General features: G+C 42.6%; 1 protein-coding gene across 4 annotated transcripts in view; it reads left to right on the top strand.

Moving 5' to 3' along the window:
- The first annotated feature begins 1,870 nt into the window (after positions 1 to 1,870).
- phlpp2 (PH domain and leucine rich repeat protein phosphatase 2) overlaps positions 1,871 to 18,241 on the top strand; it is a 37,052-nt gene continuing 20,681 nt past the window's right edge. For 2 of the 4 annotated variants that reach the window (XM_005741608.2, XM_013913040.1), the window contains exons 1-5: positions 1,871 to 2,226; positions 3,935 to 4,215; positions 7,885 to 8,018; positions 16,629 to 16,819; positions 17,874 to 17,999. In XM_005741608.2, the coding sequence (XP_005741665.1) occupies positions 2,014 to 2,226; positions 3,935 to 4,215; positions 7,885 to 8,018; positions 16,629 to 16,819; positions 17,874 to 17,999 (945 nt within the window). In that variant the 5' untranslated portion in view covers positions 1,871 to 2,013. Of the gene's footprint in view, positions 2,227 to 3,931; positions 4,216 to 7,884; positions 8,019 to 16,628; positions 16,820 to 17,873; positions 18,000 to 18,241 lie in introns of all 4 variants that reach the window. The other 2 variants (XM_005741609.2, XM_013913039.1) reach the window with 1 other exon arrangement.

Raw genomic sequence — 18,241 nt, 5'->3', positions numbered from 1 at the left:
TATGATATAGAGGGGAGATTTAAGAAAGCGCCAAAAGGTATGTTTCTAATGTTTCAGGATCCTGGCATTTGTGCCTTATTGTGAGGGAGTTCTACAAAATGAAATGTAAATTGTAAGGCATTCAGAATTGAAGTTCTAGATTAGTCAGCATATAACACTTGGATTTGTGGCCCCTTGAGTAAATTGCTTACTCAAACCCTCTGGCCAAAATGAAGCGTCTACTGCACAGTTTCTAAATGATTGCAACCAAGTGAAATGATCATAAAGGTGTCAAAGAGCAATCTAAAAAGGTATGGGAGTCATTTATCTATCATCATTTCTTAGGTTCATATAGTAAGACAAGAAGATCAGGTTATTTGCTTTAGAAATGACTAACTGTAAAAAAAAAATAATAAAAATGTGTCTGAAGAGAAGCCTTGTTTTGTTTCCGGTTTTCAGAAATTTTCTCCTTGTTGACTGGGTACTTTTCACTCACGATTTAGTCACGTGAAAGGGTTTTCACAGGACTCCAGGCTGCCTAATGAAAATCTAAATGCACAGTTACTCCCTCCATAGGAATTAAGAGTGTAAGTAGCAGGCAGGTGCTGCTAGCATTTGATCAGTGTGATCTGGAACATTCAGGTGTGTGACGATGCTACAGTCTTGCCAGGAATGTGTATCACTTCAAATTCACTCGAAAGTCAGACTCTGTGATGCTCGGGGAAATTGTAAAACAAAAACAAACAAAAAAACCCCCAAGACCAGCATCTCAGACTCTACCTGCCTCAGTCAGCATGATAAATGATGAAGTCAATGACAGTAGTTCATCACAGAAGAGAAAGCCTCTTCTCTTTAAGGAGGGCATGACGCCACACTTTAGATTTGCAAAGTTGCATCTGAACAAAAGTGTGTGGTTATAATGCACAGTGCAGTGTTTGGTGAAAAACAGATGCAACATATCAGCACAAACACCTCTCATCAAATATCAAGCACGGCGGTGGAGGGATGATGATCCGGGCATGTTCTGTAGTTGCAGGACCCGGGTAACCTGCTGACAGAGATTTAGTCAATTCCTCTCAATGCCACAGTATTCTAGAGTCAACTACAAGGCTATCCGTCTGGCGGCCAAAGCTTTGCTAAAACTGGGTCATGCAACATGGCAGCACAGCAGTGAATGTACAGCAGAAGGGCTGAAAAAGAAAAGAATCAAGGTGTTGCAATGATCCAGTAAAGTTCAGACCTCAATAAGATTAAAATGCTGTGACTGGAGCTTAACGCTGTGCAAAAATGAATGCCAGCAAACGTTAACGATGTGCTGTGGATATTCAGGAAACCTCAATAGCTATGTGTGATAAGGTTCAATCTAAACCCACCCATCCATCAAATCAACCTTTTCCACTTACCCAATTCAGGGTCGCGGGGGAGATGCAGGATATCCCAGCAGTCACAGAGCGACAGGCCGGTCACACCCAAAGTCATGCGCAAAAACCGTAATGTTTGTGACACAGCTCAGAACAACTGCTTTTAAACACAGACTGTAAACCCATCACGAGACACTACAAAAACATGAACCCATGTCTGACACACCCAACAGATAAATGCATTTTTAAACATTTTCTCCCTATTTGCTTAACGATAATGAAAAAAAAACTTTTATCCACAGACTAATACAAATAGAGCCTTTCTTTCTCCCCTCTCATTGAATAGGTGCAGCAGAGGGTTAACGCTTAATGACACGCCCTGCAAACACCTCTCGTGTTTTTATGACTGCATCAAGTGGGAAAACTTGCCTCATCATTATTATGAAGCATCCCACTTCAGAAAGGCCTATTGGCTGCTGAATAATAAATACCCTGAGCCCGCCCATTTCATGTTTATTGATCAGCTCTCCGGGGCCTATCTGACAGCAGTCAGATGAGTCGGGATATGGCGTCGCTGCACCGACACAGGATGAATTTTCACCTCTCCGTGGGAATTTACAAGTCGCGCGCCGGGACATCGCTTGCTTTTTGCCGCCGTTAAAAGGGATCACACATGGCGATGGAGGACGAGGACAATAACGCGGAGGTCGCTGCGACCAACGTCCGAACGGGCATCAAGAGAGGAGGTGATGTCGGAGATAACGGGGCTTGCATAGACAGGCAGCCGGACACGGTGGTCCACCAGGCGGGGCTGAACCAGACTGCGGGTCGCGGCAGCCGCAGTGGTCCCGGAGCTCACGCTGCGACGGGGATCCGAGTGCTAAAGGCAGGTCATAACGAGAGGGAGCAGCCGGGGGGGATTTAAAGTGATCGACAACTGTCATATCAAGGTGGTTACATCGCAGTAGGTGCTCGGAACAGGGCAAAGTGCATCCACGGATACGCGCGCATCCTTCCCAGCAGTGTTATGTAAATGCTGTGATATCGCGTCTAATTGATAATTGATCCGAGGCAGTCAGGAATGCACCGGAGCCGGTAACAGCGGCAGACCACACACTACAGGCACTCATAGCTCGCATATACCCAGGCCCGCTGCTGAACAGTTTTCTTAGAAATTTTTAGGGGAAGACATGATGAGTAATGACACGCAAGTCCCCAAAGCAAGAGACACGCGCGTACATACAGAGAACCTCAGCTCTGGTATTTCATTTAGACTGTGAGTATTAAACGTTTATTATATTTAAAAGAGGTATTTGAGGATTTGCAATGAAATAGGTAATAAGTATTAAACACCTTGATGTTTGCACCGAGAGCATTAGTTTCTACCTGCCTGTCAGCATCAATACAGAAAGGTGAGTAAGTGAATTCTTTTCACAGTTATAGGTCTTAGATATAGATTAAAGTAGAGGTACTTCCTTCTGAGTCCGGACAGCTTGTTCACTCACATTCCCACAGTGACACACATCCATACTGGGGAGGTGCCCAGGACATCTGTAGTCCAGTGGGGTGATTCCACAGCTTCATCAGACACACCTTCACAGCTGCGGACAAAGAAGACATCTGCACTTTACTTTCTCTGTGACCTCTTCTTTTAAATCAACCGTTCGCCTGATCACAGCCTTAGCTCTCTAACCTCTGGAGCAATGCTGCTCCAGGTATGATCCATTGTGTGGATGTTTATTCTTGACCTTGAGAATAGAGGCTTATATGGGATGCGACTTTGTTACCGTAAAGAAAGAGTCTAAGAAAAGAAACAAATTAAGCCTTAAATGAGAGGATTTGCCAAGTAATTCATCAGATTAATCAAGATAAAATTACTGTTATTTTAACAGGAAATCAGTCATTAAATCAGTTATTGAGTAACAGTACCAAATACTGAGAAACTGTGGCCAATGCTGTTCAAAAACCCAACCAAAAACGATCAGTTATCACACTTTTTACTGTCAGGCTTATCGAACATGGAAGCCAGTGCAGGCTGAAGATGACATCATTTAAAAACAACAGCAATGATACCTGTTTGTCACCAGAACGGATGCTCTCCAGACCTTTGATATGTTTCTTTGTACTGACTAGATCTAAATGCATCCCACGTGATAAACTCCAGCCTCACCAAGAACTGCTGTTACTGATATTTTATCGTTCAGGAGAGGATTATTCTTCATTGATGTCTGTTTAAGAGTAACATTAGGCTACTCCACATCCGGCTAATGTCATCACGGGCGATTAGTGAAAATAATGGTGCTGTGGTTTCTCTTCAGCAGTCACACCGTCCACCCTCAATGCGAATGAATAAATTTTAATGGTTGACTTTTGTTTAGGGAAGAGCGAACATTTCTATGAAGATTATCCAATTGGTAACTACCAGCGCAAATTGATTTGTGGCTGGATTAAACCCCCAGCACGTCTGGGAGAGTGTGTAGTTCATCTTGAACCACTCTCTGTTTCCTCAGATGCCCTTTGGCTTTCATGCTATGTTTTTGATCACAATCTGTGTGTGAGAAAGACTAATATTCTGTGTTTTTCTGTGTTAGCAGCGCAACATGAAGCGGAATGGGAGTCGAAGCTGCGTGACGAGAAAAACCAGGTTTGGATCACGAGAGCGGGACTGGCTGAAAGGGGACACCCAGCGGGGCTGTGTGTGTCTGTATGGGGGAACAGTAGACCCTCAGCCACCTGCCTCTGGCACACAGGCCTCCTCCACCCCTCAGACAGACCTGCAGTTGGTGCTCTGCTCCACCAGTACCACAGTGGAGGAGCTGTGCGCTCAGAAGAAAGGACACGCACTTTACGTTCAACTGCACGGAGACCTAGTGAGGTAAATTTACATCATGTCGAATCATGGTGACAAAGTTGCATTCAGCAACTGCAGAGTAAAGAGAGTTCAGTCCACATCAGCTACTCAAGATGGGGCCAACACATGCATCAGGCATCCAACAGCTTCATTAAATAAATACCAATTAATCATGTTAAGAAAATAAGAGACAAATCAAAGCATAAGAAGAATTATGCAAATATAAGCACGTGAAATGGGAGCTTGCTAAAAATGTATAATACAATCTCATCCTCAGTTAATGCAAAGAAGGTAAACACACCACTGAGCACTTGCTGCAGTTGCCCTATCATCCCGCACTCCCACAGCTCCCCACCAAGGATACGCTCAGGGAACATGTCTCTACGCCTCTCACCACTGTACAAGACATGCGTAGACCGAAATAGTAATTGATGATCTGTGAAAGGATGAAAAGCTGGTTCACTAGTCCGTGACCAGGAAGAATTCAGTTCCTTGTTTGCTTCCCTTGGAAAACCTACGTGAAGACATAAAGGAGCCTAAAACAAGAGCTCAGCTGTACAGCTTAAGCCTGAATGAGTTATGGCTCATTCAGTCTGAGCGCTTCTGTCTGTTCAATTTTTTTAAATGAATAAGAAAGAGCAAGATCTTATAAAAAATGTGGGGAACCAGCAAAGTGCCAACAGATGCATTTAGAGCAAAGAGTTGTGAATGATTGTGTTAGTAAGCAATAACTGGTGGGAGATGGTGCCACAGATGTGCTGCAGAGATTATGCTGGAAACATGACTGGAGGTCGGTAATCACCTCACATGCTGTTAGCCAATAGTAGCATATGAAACAATGTCTTTATATCTTTGCTGACTGAGAGCTGCAGGCACTGGAGACGGATGCAGAGTGGTAATAAATGAAAGGCTTTTGGTAAGCCTGTGGATGGGCCCTGTTGGTTCAGTTTATACTCCAGCAGTAAAGCAGTCTGGTCTGCCAGTGAGTATGACTGAGTGGATTTAAATGTAATATTAAAGTCTTCAACTTCCAAAAAGAAAAGAAAAGAAAAACAGGATAATGGCGAGTTAGGAGAACTGCATAAATAATGAAAAAAAAAAACATTAATTGTACAAACTGGCAGCACATACGGTAAAGACAAGTTAAATGTATTATGTGCATATGAACTCCAGTAATGTTTGTCCTCAAACGGTCCTTTAGTAATATATTTTCTCATCCCTATTTTATGACCTTTTGGATGAACCTTCTGTGCATAAAAAGGCTTCATTACTTTGATAATAGATGCATTTGTTCTATAAATGGTTATGTGAAGCATACGACGCAGCTGTGAGCTATGCGGCTTTTCCTGTTGATTTTCTTTTTAGAGCATGTAGTTACGTGCTGCTTACAGGAAGGCACGTTCGGGGCTCTTTCCTGCTTGCATTTTCAGTTCAACAAACTCCCTTTACAGATAAATTTACTGAGGCAGTAGAGTTGATGGAGGACATTCATCCTGTTGTTCATCCCCTTTTGGACCACTTATGTCTGTCAGTGTCACAGTGCAAACAGGGTGAGCGAAGCAGTCTAGTGTTCTTTTTCCCAGCAAGAGGCTTTTCCATCCATGAGAGTTTCCAGGACAGATGGGATATGCAATCCCTTCAACATGTTCTGGGTATAACCGGAGTTTCCAGAACATTTCCAAAGAGATGATCCCACACATCTTAACTGGCTTATTTCCAGTAAGTTAGTAGCTGTATACCAAAGACCTCCTTTATCAGTGAGCTCACTCAGAAATGTAAAATAAGCTGGATCTAGTAGCTCAACTCAGTCCTGAGGATAAGTGATACAGGGCCATTATCTTGAAGTTAAAATCTTGATTAATCGAAAGGCTTCCTGATCAAGGGAAATGGTAAAAACTGTCCTAATCTAGCAGCAGAAGAAGGCAGAAGGAAATTTTTGGTAATACTGCCCTGCAATAGCTAAACAGCCCTTTGGTGGAGTGGTTAGCACTGTTGCCACACAGCCAGAAGGTTTTCTGTCACTCTCTGTAAGGTCTGTGGTGGTCTTGCAACCGGTCTATTGTGTAAATGGACTGGTTCTTATCTTGCACTCTTCTACTCGAGCACTCAATATGTCTCACCCATTCATGCAAGCACTTTCTTCTATCTAAGTTCTTTCTATCTAACATTCAAGTTGACACATTTGACTGATTCTTATTTCAAACAAAACACAGTTCAAGAATAGCAACTAATTAATACGTTTGCACATTTCGGTTTATTCCTTTTTGTGCTAACGACTAATTTTTTGTTGCTGGTGTTTATACTTAAAACTGAAGGCGTGATCAGTTATTTTAGTTTTATTTTTAGGCAGCCACATAAACGTACATGAAAAAAGATACCAACTTATAATGTAAAATATCGAAAGATGAAGCAATACAAGGCTTTTTTTTAGTTTTTAAAAACGCACGTGCATCCGTACCATTGTGTTTTTAGGAGGCCCAGTTAACTTCTCATATATCTATGAAATACTGGGTATGTCTGCACTAAATCAAGAACCCACCATGATAGTTGGCTGCATAACTTTCCACGAGGACAGATGAACCCGCTGGGCACCATTTGACAGAGATTCAGCTTCTTGCTGCACTGGCCAAAGTGGGAAGATTTGTGAATAAATGAGTCATATCAGTGTGAAGTGTGAATGGTCAATAGGGACTGTCACTCATCATCACTCTGCCTGCTGGAAGCTGCCTAAATCCTGCTTTTAGATGTTGATGTCACAGCTGTCTAAAATCAACCAAGATGATTCTGCAAATCTTCCAGGCGGAGTGAGGTAAAGTCATGTCCTCAGGCATGGGTACTGTGCTCTAGCTGTTGTTAAGAATCTTTTGAAATTCAAGCACTTTTCTGTCTCGTTTATTCTAAATGTTAGTATTTAATCACATTTCTTCCCCCCTGTAAGTCTTCATGTTGACAGATACTGAAAAAGATCTGTGTTTAGCTCTTTATGAGCTGGCAGATTGACCCGTCTTTAAAAAAAAAAAACAGTTTTCAGAAGTGAGAGACTAAGTGATCATAAATTAACTCTAAGCTTTTGTTTTAGATTGAAAGTGAAAGCTGGATTTGCAGCTGCTATTGTGCTTTCGGGGCTTCCTTCACTCAGCTCGACGGTGGGCATTTATGTGAAAGGTTGCTTCTATTAGTATTCATCCTGTTAGGCTTCAGTGACTAACAGAGAGCTGAGAGATTTACAGATGAATTCAAACTCATGGTTTAAGAGTGAAATATCTAATATCATTTTCATTCAGTTCAACAAACTTACCGTAATGTCGAAATAAAAACCCCTAATGGCTACGTTTTAATGATAAGAAAGATACTAAAGGTGCCTCTTCTCGGAAATTCATTTTTAAATATTTGTGCAGACCTAAAGCATTGCTGCAGCAGATGGTGTACCCATGACACTGCGTGATTTTGCAAGAATGCATCTTCTTTTTTAGTTTGTGTTAAAACAAGAAACAAAATCCTAACTGTGGTGCTGACTCTGGCAGGAGTGCTTTTTTAGCTTGGTCTGGTGCCCCGTTTAACCCGGATCGTGGCGTTCGTTGTCGGGAAGCTTTTACTTTTATAATCTGTTTCATCTGAGATTCTGTGAGGTGTATTTTATAATTGTTGCTGTCGTTGTCACACCTCTTCATCTTCTTGCCTTCGGTCCCGCAGGAGGCTGGATCCCTCTGAGCGTCCGCTCCAGATGGTGTATGACTACTTGGCGTCGATGGGCTATGCAGACCCTGTACGAGTGCAGCAAGAAGCCGCCAACTCAGACCTCAGCTGTTTGATCCGTTTCTACAGTGGTGAGTACTCATCGGCGGCGGCAATCAGCCCTCGGTTTCACTTTCTGCTGCTGCTGACTGGAATCTGGCATGTGCTTCGAGTTTTCCTCTGCACACAGACCTGAGGGCACAGAAACATTCTTAGAACGCTCCAAAATGGTTTCGCCACATCCTCTGGCGAGTGTGTACGATTGGATTAAGTGAGAGAGGTTGTTTTAGGGCTCTCTGAGTTTGTTGCTTCTGAAGCTGCCTCCAGTCTTCAGTACAGTCTAAGATAAACACATCAGTCATGGCCTCATGATGGATTACTGACCATCATTCATCCTGTGGTGTTGTATGCTTCATTGACCTGAGGTCTGGAGTGACTAAGTGTCCCTGTGTCTTTGTGATTAATGCGGCACCAGAATGGATGCGACTCTGGAGAAACCAGTGACGAATTTGTGAACGCATCTAAGCGCTGCTCACCTAAAACCTCTCACAGTCTTCCCGTTTGAAGGCTGCTCTATTAATACTCATACAGTAGTTGCAGTTAGGGATTTTCCTTTTAGCATAAATGGTGATTGGTGTGCTATAATGAGTTTCAACCAGCGGATGTTCCCGCTGAGTCAGTGGAACTTAAGCTTGGGCTTTGAACTGCTCACGTATCCAGAGAAAGAGCAAGACTGGGTAAACCACAGTGTCTAAAGGGTTCACATGCACTTCCTCCCACATCAGGCACATAGCTCTCCTCAGAGTGAAGTGCAGGACTGCTGTAGTGACTGAAATACACTCTACAAACGTAATCTGCTCTGTATGGAAGTTCTGTGGTTGATGAGTGACAGATGAGGAAAGTTAAACAAATCAAACTCACCATGAAGTCTTAGCAACAGATATAATTAGTTTGTGAAGCATGTGAAACAGAACGGTGACGCCCAGTTTTCTTTTATCCTAAAAATGTTTAGAACACCATTAATAATTATTGTGATGCTTTTAACGGTTTCGATGCCCCGTGGAAAAAAATCGATATTTTGAGTCCTAGACCTTTTATTGTATATAGTTTCAGTTTGATAATCAGCCCTCAGATCAGGATATTTAAGCTGTCTTTATACATTTTTTTTCTTTTGCTAGCTTCTTTTTAAATGATGTTGGGTTTTTTTTTTTAGCTGACGGATCTTAAGATCACTCTCGCCTGAGTCTTATTGGTAGTCCTCATGTGTCCAGTGGCCCACTGTTGTTTTCTTCTTGTCAACATGAGAGCTGGTCAGATCTTGGCTACTATCAGCAATCAGGCCACACTGGGTAGAGTCTAGCCAGGCCCCTTGGAGACTTCCTGCCTCCTTTTGTCGACTCATGGGAAAAGAGAACCAGGGACAAGACATGACTGGTTTTCAGGCTTGTTTAATGCCCAGTACAGGCCAAGAGGACAACTTGATTTGGCCGTGAAATACCTGCTAAACTGCTAAAGTGACAGCTGGTAATAAAGCTTTGAGTTTGTTGTGGGGACACAAATGATGTCAGCAAATGACAGATATCTATAAAATGGGCAAGTCACCTCTTGTGTTCACGTACAGGTTTCTTATGAAGAATTAAAATAACTTAAGTAGCAAGCTTTACCGTTGCATTTAATTCTTTGGCTGGTAACAGAGAACCCTGTCTTTTTATTTTAACTCACAGCACAGGTGCAGAGATTTAATCAGACCAACTCATCTTTTCTAATTTACGTAATTTAAAATTAACCACTTTTTTCACCAATTTTTCAACTAGCTAAAAAGTCAGCTTTTTGAAAATGTTAAACTTTTAAGTAACTTTTTGTTTTAGTGCTGTAGCATTTTTATTGTGAAGCGCTTTGTGATCTAGAAAAGTGTAAATAAAATGTTTTTCTTTTTTACTTTAAATTCTTTTAACTTCAGGAAACTACACTGCAGTTAAGTGAGTGAACATATGAAATTTCACTCAATTCATTAGAGTTTTGTTCTAAAAGGCAAAACTTGCATACTTCCCATGATGCATTGCTAGAAAGTTCAAACTCTTCAGGGATTCTGCCTTTTTTTGTAAGAAAGACATGATGGAAAGTTGCCGTATACCTTTTAATATGTTCACATTATGTTACAGTCACACTAGGGAAAACATTGGTTGGAGCAAACGGTTACTTCGAAGGCGAGACCACTCACAGTTGCTGTGACTTTGGTGTGTCAAGATGGCAATAAAGACAAGCGACAAGGCAATCAGACAGGAATGATGACGTGTCTGAGTTGTACTCATTGATTGGCTCAGACTGTTGCAATGTGTTGTGAGTAGGTCTGCATTTATGAAGTACACAGCAATTATTTGCCAGCCTTTGCCAGTCAAGGCAGTCAGTCTGAGTCAGACCATGTCTGTCTGGAGATTGGTTGCCTCTCTCAGCTGTCTTGCAATCGAAAGGGGTTGTGCAAAGGTTGAGTGTGCTACGCCCTCAAGCATTGGGCAACCCCTTTTGAATACCTGGTGTTTGCAACTACTTGTCATCCAGCAAATGCTTAAAAGATTAATGCAGCTATGATTTTTAGCTACTTGCACAGAGGGTGCTATCTTGTTTATCCTCTAGTGCGACGAGAGTAAAAATTATTTTTGTCCATTGTGAAAGCGGTTCTGTCTGTTACGGGGTTTAGGATTGAAATGCATTGAATTCAGCCCCCATCCCCATAGACTTGGCTTATACAGCAGTTTATGTAACTGTCACTGGGAGCAGCGTCACTGGTCGTCTCTGTACTGACTCTGCAGGTTTAAACTGAGAAAAGTAAATCAAGTCTGGAACAGTGTGCAGGTTCAATTCAATGGCTTAATGTAACTTAACTTAATAATTTCTTCTTTTTTTCTTTTTCTTCTTCTTTTGGCTGCTCTGTTAAGGGCTCACTACAGCAGATCACCTGCCTCCATCTCACCCAATGCCAAGCATCCTCCTCTGTGACACCAGCCGTCTGCATGTCCTTCCTAACCACACCCATGAATCTATGTGCTCTTCTTCTTTTTCCTTCTGCATGGCAGCTCCATTTTCAGCATCCTTCATCCAGTATATCCACTATCCCTTATTTGCACATGTCCAATCAATCTCAGCCTTGCCTCTCTGACTTTGTCTCCAAGCTGCTCGACCTGATCTGTTCCTCTGAACTACTCATTTCTAATCTTGTCCATTTTGCTCACTCCAAATGAAAAATCTTAACACTCACTACGGCCTTGTAAAACATCTCTTTCAGCCTTGCTGCTATCCTTCTGTCAAAAATCACCCCTGATGCTTATCTCCACCCACACCACCCTGCCATGACTCCCCCAACGTGCACTGTCTGTTGCTTTGAATGGTTGACCGCATTTATATTTCTCATTTCTCCTTGCATCCTTACAGTAACTAGCTTTGCAATGTCTCAACTCATGAGGACTTTAACTTATCAAATCAAGCCAAGAGCAACTTACTCACATTTTTAAGGCAGTATGCACAAAACTCAAGTTAAGACAAAAAGTAAAAAAACCTCAAACAAACCAAACAACAACAACAATAAAAGTTACAGCGTCGATGGCCTTGTGTGTCTTCCTCCAGGTGTCTGTTTGCCTAACAACCGTTGTTGTAGTAACGATCTGACTAAGCAGATGAGTGAAACTGTGATCCATCAGTAAAGACTACAGCTGCTACAAGACCACCTAATGTGGTACACTGAGCGTGCCAGCTGTACGCTCTGCACAGTCTGCATTACTGGACCTTACTGGCTCTGAATCTGAGAGCGTTTGTAATGGAAACTCCCCCAAAACCACGTTTATTAAAGATTGTCTCACCATGCAGATCGCTTTGGTTTTATGAGCCCAGGATCATCATCACAAACCAGGGGAGGTGGGCTTTTGTTTATAATGTTCACGGTATTAAAATGGCACAGTAAAGACCTCAGCAGCACATCTTTCCACAGAAGCCTCGAATAATCCACATATGACCTTCTTAATGATTCCTGAAAACTGATAAAAGAAAAGATGCTCTGTTAAGTTTCGCTGAACTGCCCTTGTAAAATTGTTTCAATGAGCTTGCTCTTTTTTTTTATATTAGTTATGTCTTCAGGCTTGTTCAGATCATTCAAAAGACTCTGTGGGACAGTGTGAGAAGTATTCATCTCAGACTGTCTCACAGGCATACAAACGGTGGATCATGGTTACGAGAATGCCGACTTTCTATAATAAGACAGTGGTGCGAATACATGTGCGTTTCTACCTACGCACTGCCACGTGAGTTTCATTTCTAACCACAGCGCTTTACAGCCTGATTTTCTTTTTTCTCAAGCCACCAAAGAGGTTCAAAGTGCAATGCAGCAGGTAATTTATTAAACTTTACTCTCCTCTTATTTGTTCAGGAAACTCATCTGGGACCTTCTTTCTCCACACCCGCTGTACACATACACGCACACCCTTCAGCTGTGTTGCATGGATGAAATTAAAACAAACATGGACAGGGGAGTAAACTTTTCTAAATACTGACTTAATAAAAAACACTTCTAGTGAAAACAACCGCAGAGACCTGAGGGCCAGCGGATCTTTGTGTCAGCCTGTGCAGCTGCAGCGCAGATGAAGCTGGCTGTAAGCTCTGGCGTTCATGCCCCGGGCTGTGTTCCACCTCTGTCTGCGTGATCTTTTACGTCTTTGAGAAAGGCGGCTTGTAGCTGCTGTCCACAGTTCACGTAAGGCCCGCTGTCAGGATCAGACCTGAGGGAAATAAATCTGCTTCACAGGGAAATTAATCAGAGTAAGCTCACCTTATAAGTTGTTGGTTTGACTAATGCTGACTTTCTGATGGAATTCAAACCCAAATTAAGTTTGTGGACATCCTGAACTGGTGTGTGAAGGTTTGAGACATTTTGTGGTGTGAAAGAAGGGAATAAATTGTTTGCCCTGACAAAAATAAGAGAAACAGTCAGACTGAGGCTTAAGAAAAAAATTAAATTCTGTTCAGATCCAAGTTTGCACAGACTTGCCCCGAGCGACAAAGCTCTTGCCAGCTCCTCATAAACATGCTGTTTCTGAGATGAAGTTCTGGTCCTCCCAAGCTTTTCTCTTTCCCATTTTAAACCTGCAGACGTCCGTCATCCTAGACTCATGGCGAGTTTTTAAGAGAGACGGCTTACTGAGGGAGAAACACCAGTTTAATCTTCTTTTTTAAAGTCATCTGTATTCAAAGGCGGCATTCAGCTGCGTGTCTTCCACTGGTTTTCTGCACAGTTGCTCTATTTGATGTCAGGAGTTAAACTCTTGCTCAAAGTTTAACGAACAGTTATTTTAAATTGAGATAAACACAGACCACCTAGAGGAGGTATCTGTGTGGTGGGCTGAATTAGAATTTTCTGCCAAAAAGAGCTTGCTGTTCTGAGTCAAATCAGACCGTGTTTCCGCCTCCACTGACCCCCTACTGCATGCTAATGCAATCTATGCGATCTTGAGCAAGACAAAAAAGCTCTGGGATACAGGGAGTATTGTATTCGGCGGTTGCCTTGAAATGATCCAACATGTGGACAAAAACTGATTTTAAAACAATAGAAAGAACCAAGATGAGGAACCTACACACTAAAACTCCTGGTAGAGTTTTTCTCCTTGGAAAGAACAGACACTTTTGCCTGGTTTGGACCCTTGTCCTTTCTTCAGTGATGAATCATCTACAGGCTACTTTCTTCTTTAATCATTAGGCCTACAAAACATTAGAGAACAGTATAAATGTTCATCAGTTTCCTAGAACCAATAATAATACCAGCTCATAAGTATGTAGATATTCCAGTTTTATTCTCTTTTAAGGATCTGCACTCTGTGTGTTTCCAATAGTCTGCTGTCCAGTTTTGGTGAGCCTGTGTGAACTGAGAACTGCTGCTTCCTGGATATTTTCTGTTGTTCAGACCATTCTCTGTAAAAGAGATGGTTGTGTGGGAAAATCCAAGTAGATCAGCAGTTTCTGAAATACTCAGAGCAGCGCGTCTGGCACCAACAACCATGCCATGTTCAAAGTTACTTAAATTACCTTTCTTCCCCATTCTGATGCTAAGTTTGGACTTCACAGGTCGTGTTGATCATGTCTGCAGGTGTAAATCCACTGCATTGCTGTTTAGAGATTTTTAATGAGCAGTTGAAAAGGTGTACCTAATTAAGTGGCTTGTACTGTAAGTGCATACTGGCTTCAGTTTTCCCCAAATAGCTCTCTGGATCGTTCTAGACTTCCTCCCTTGTTTCCATATATATTCTTTTAATAATCAAATCACCTTCTATATTATACATTCGTGTCTCTCACTTCCCCTTTTGTTCCTTTCTGTTTGTCACCTCATTCCTTTGTTTATCTATCCATTTTTATTTTTCTGTGGAAAATTAATTTGACTCTTTACTCATCGGGCTTGGCATACTGTGATATAAACGTATTCCTTAAAGAATTTCGAGTTAGTGTTAATGTTGTGCGTATTGGCAACTTTTCTATATGCATATATAACACTTTTCCATATTGGATCTGAAGTGAGATATCACTAAATTTGCTGTGCGAAGGTCTCAGCCACACTTCTGAGAAATCACACATTCCACTCTCTGGTCTGTCACTTGTCCCTGAGGTTTGGCAGCCTCCCACCCGGAGGACGTTTGACACCGGTTGATGATTAGTTTGAAGGCAGCTGTCTGCAGCCCTGCTCCTTGAGAAAACAGTGTTGCGCAACATGTTACGACCGTGTCATCCACCCCCTCTGGAGCCACGGGGAAACGGTCAGCATTTTTGTCGTGAGAGGGATGGGATTGATTTGGAGGGAGACATCATAAGGGCTTACATACTCACACTTTGATTTTGAACAACCTGTTTCCTTAGCAACTGATCGCCCTGCAGACCTTTGGGGATAGCATGTGTGTTTGTTTTATTTTAGAAGTTGGCTCTTTATGGCTAGGAGATGTTTTATATTGCGTTTGGACAGTGCCGTGACTTTGTATGCCTGGACACCTGCACGCTCGCACCATGAATGCGCACATTTGTATTCATAATTTGGGCGCTTTTCTCATTGATAACTCCTGCAGTTAACTAATTTAATCAAGGCACTTTGATTTTCCTTTGTAAGCCCAATGTGCTCTTGCAGCGAGCAAGCACGATGATTCTCACACAGATCCACAGATAATTATAATTCTTTGTCAGATGATTAGTGTTACTGAGAAAAATTTGATTTGGGAAAAAAATGTGATGATACACAAGAAATTGGTGAGGGGGTGACAATATTATCAGGGATGAAACCACATTTTCCTGGTTTTAGGGCTGTTTTGGAATTCTGTCTTTTACTAGAGACGGGCGTATGTGTTACCATCCTGCATGCAGTGCTCTTATAAAGGTTTGCCATGAAATTACCACAAATGGGCCTTAACAAAGTCTGTTATAGAGCGTGGTTGTTTCTGGTGATGTGCTGCGAAGGCTGTGAGGGCATCCTGTCGGTCTGTGTCAGTTTGTATCGAGCTGATTTGTGCACTGCAGAGGGATGATGTTTTTCTTAATTGCGAGTTTTAATCTGAAGCTCTGGGAACACAGAGTAACTAAAGCAGAGCGTGACTCGACAGTTTCCTGCCACAGGCGGCAAGAAAAAGCACTTATCTACAGTCCAGCTGTTTTCCCCCTTTTAGATACCTCCATTGTACCCGTCATCGACCCCGTGAGGTTTTTGTGTCTCTAATTTTCTCTCTGAGTGAGGGACACCCAAGGATCAGGAGCTGCTATTGATCTGCCAGTGAGCCAATTTGTTGTCAGAAGCACTTGGCTTGTTCATTATCAGTTTTCCTTGGCGAAGAAAAACATGAGGGGGCTTTCATTTCGTTTAGATGCCCTTGTGAAGCGGAAGGGGAGGTGGAGAATGAAAACAAGTTAGACGTGAAGCGAGAGCGAGAGAGAGTGAAAGCAGATTGCCAACGAGAGCCTCCGAGTGGGAGGCAGCATAAGTTGGTTCGAGGAAAATTTAACAACAGAGGACAGGAGGCTGAGGCAGTGTCTCCTCTGTGCTTGTTTGACCTGCTATTAACCTGAGTGTACTTGGCAGAGACGGCAGCACTGCTGTCTGATGTATCCTTCAGCAATGGCCAGCTAAGACTACCTGTAGTGCAACTTGGCATAATTAAACTGAGCAGAGTGGAGTTAAATGTGACAAAACCCTGACTCATTCATCAATATGACTGATGCCTCTTATATGTTGGGTTGGCAGCAGGGAGTAGAGAGAAACCTTTCCAACTGAGCTGAACAGAAGAGCTCTAATATGGCTTTACCGGTAATTTAATAGATGCTTAATAATGGAGTTTAAAGTTTAAACTCTCTTCTGATTAGTGGAAGAACAAATGAATTATTTTTCAGTAAGAGCTACCCAGATGTACAAATAGCATATGAGATAACAGGGCAGTGTCCTAAGCACTGATGTAAGACCATTTCTTGGAATAGCTATACTGTGGAGCTGACTAACGGACAGGTGATATCATAATGACCTTCGAGTACTTATGTGACTTCATTTTCTGGAACCTTTGTCTAATGCGTAACTGCAAAACATTTGCAATTAATTAGCTCAATTTGCTTATCTCAGCAGTGGCTTTGGGTTTATTTGCATTAGATCGATTGCTGCAGATTTGCACTAACATCTGTGCGTGGGCTTTCTCTCCCAGAGCGTCCAGTGAATGCGGACCAGCAGGAGCGGACCTTGCTGAAAGGCGTGTTCAGCGTCAGGAAGGGCAAGACTCAGCTGCATAAGTGGGCCGAGCGGCAGGTCATTCTCTGTGGCACCTGTTTGATCGTGGCCTCTGTGAAAGACAGCCTCACCGGGAAGATGCACATCCTGCCCCTGGTGGGGGGAAAGGTGAGAGTTCAGGGTTTAGAGCTTGGACAGCCTGAAAGGGTGGTAAGCTTTCGCTTTCTCCAGGGCGGAGGACATGCTCCAAGCTGTGCCATAACACTCTTCAACAACACAGCTGGGTTGGTCGTCTGGATAAAGTTAAAAAGATGACATGCCTGCAGAACCGTGTCATGAAAAGTTCTCAGCCAACAGAGAATGCAAGCTCCTCTTACTCAAAGATTAGCAAAGCTGCACACTAAAGCGCAAAATACATAAAAACTCTGTGTGTTTGTGTTTGAGCTGATAAAACTTCAGTGGCACACTCTGTATCCCCACGTGAAACCATAGACTGTATATAAAAGATGGAAATTATCAGTTGGCAGCTTGGTGGTTTGAAACTGAAAATGTAGAGCGAGTGGTGGCTCGGCTCGAAAAACCGAAGGACACTGCACACTTTTCAGTCACACACCTGCTACTGTGTATTCCTTCTGAACTTTTAATAATGTCTTTGTTACGGACGCTAAGACCCTAAACTCACCAGAAAAAAAAGTTTTTCCTGAGGTTGGCATCAAGTGAGCAAAAAAGGGTCATTTTCCTATAAGCCTCTACACATCCAGGCATAATTTGGAAATCTTAGTATCTCCCCCTGTTGGCCATTAGAAGGAATGCAGGATTTAAAGGACTTCCACATTGGCAAGTTTTAGATCTTGAATGAATTCTCTACTAGCATAGCAGAATCAGTGTTGCTCTTGGAGTTGCATTGTGGGTAATGTGTATCCCAGGTTTTCTTTTTATTTTCTTTTTCCAGTTGTGCTGAATGAGTCCAATAGTGTCACAGAAATACAGAGTTAAATGCTTTTGCGCTATCGCTGCAGTCTTTGTGGCCTCCAGCTAATGTTTTATCCAAGTTGACCAGATTTAAACATGTTATCTAAGGTTTTTTTTGGAAATGTCAAAATCAGAATCACTGAATGTAGCAGACAAAAACACACTAAAAGAAACAAACACAAAATCACCACAAATTAAATATGTCTGTTCAGTGTTCCTGATCTCATCTCTGTGTTGTCTTTGTGTCGAGGTGGAGGAGGTGAAGCGGAGACAGCACTGTCTGATGTTCAGCTCAGCCGGGTCTCAGGCCCAGACATACTTTGTCAACTTTGACACACTTGCAGACTATCAGCGATGGCACCGGCAGGCGTCAAAGGTAAGTCAAAGGCGAGCGCGTCTCACTATCTGTACATTAAACATTCACTAGCTGGGACCACATCCTCACTTTAGGTTTGACGGCATTTCTAGTAGGTAATGGCAGATGGCGTGAACATGAATTGAGGCTGCGGTTTGGGGAAGACCTCAGATGGGACTGGCGGGCCTTGCAGAGGAGAGGGAGGGTGGGACATGAAAATGAGAACAAATGGGGAAAGGGGGGGTCATATGTAGATATATAGA

Source organism: Pundamilia nyererei, unplaced genomic scaffold (genome assembly GCF_000239375.1).
Source record: "Pundamilia nyererei isolate P.nyererei 1_Seehausen unplaced genomic scaffold, PunNye1.0 scaffold00112, whole genome shotgun sequence".
NCBI lineage: Eukaryota > Metazoa > Chordata > Actinopteri > Cichliformes > Cichlidae > Pundamilia > Pundamilia nyererei.
The sequence above is the reverse complement of the archived record's forward strand: the minus strand, read 5'-3'. Positions and strand labels throughout refer to the sequence as shown.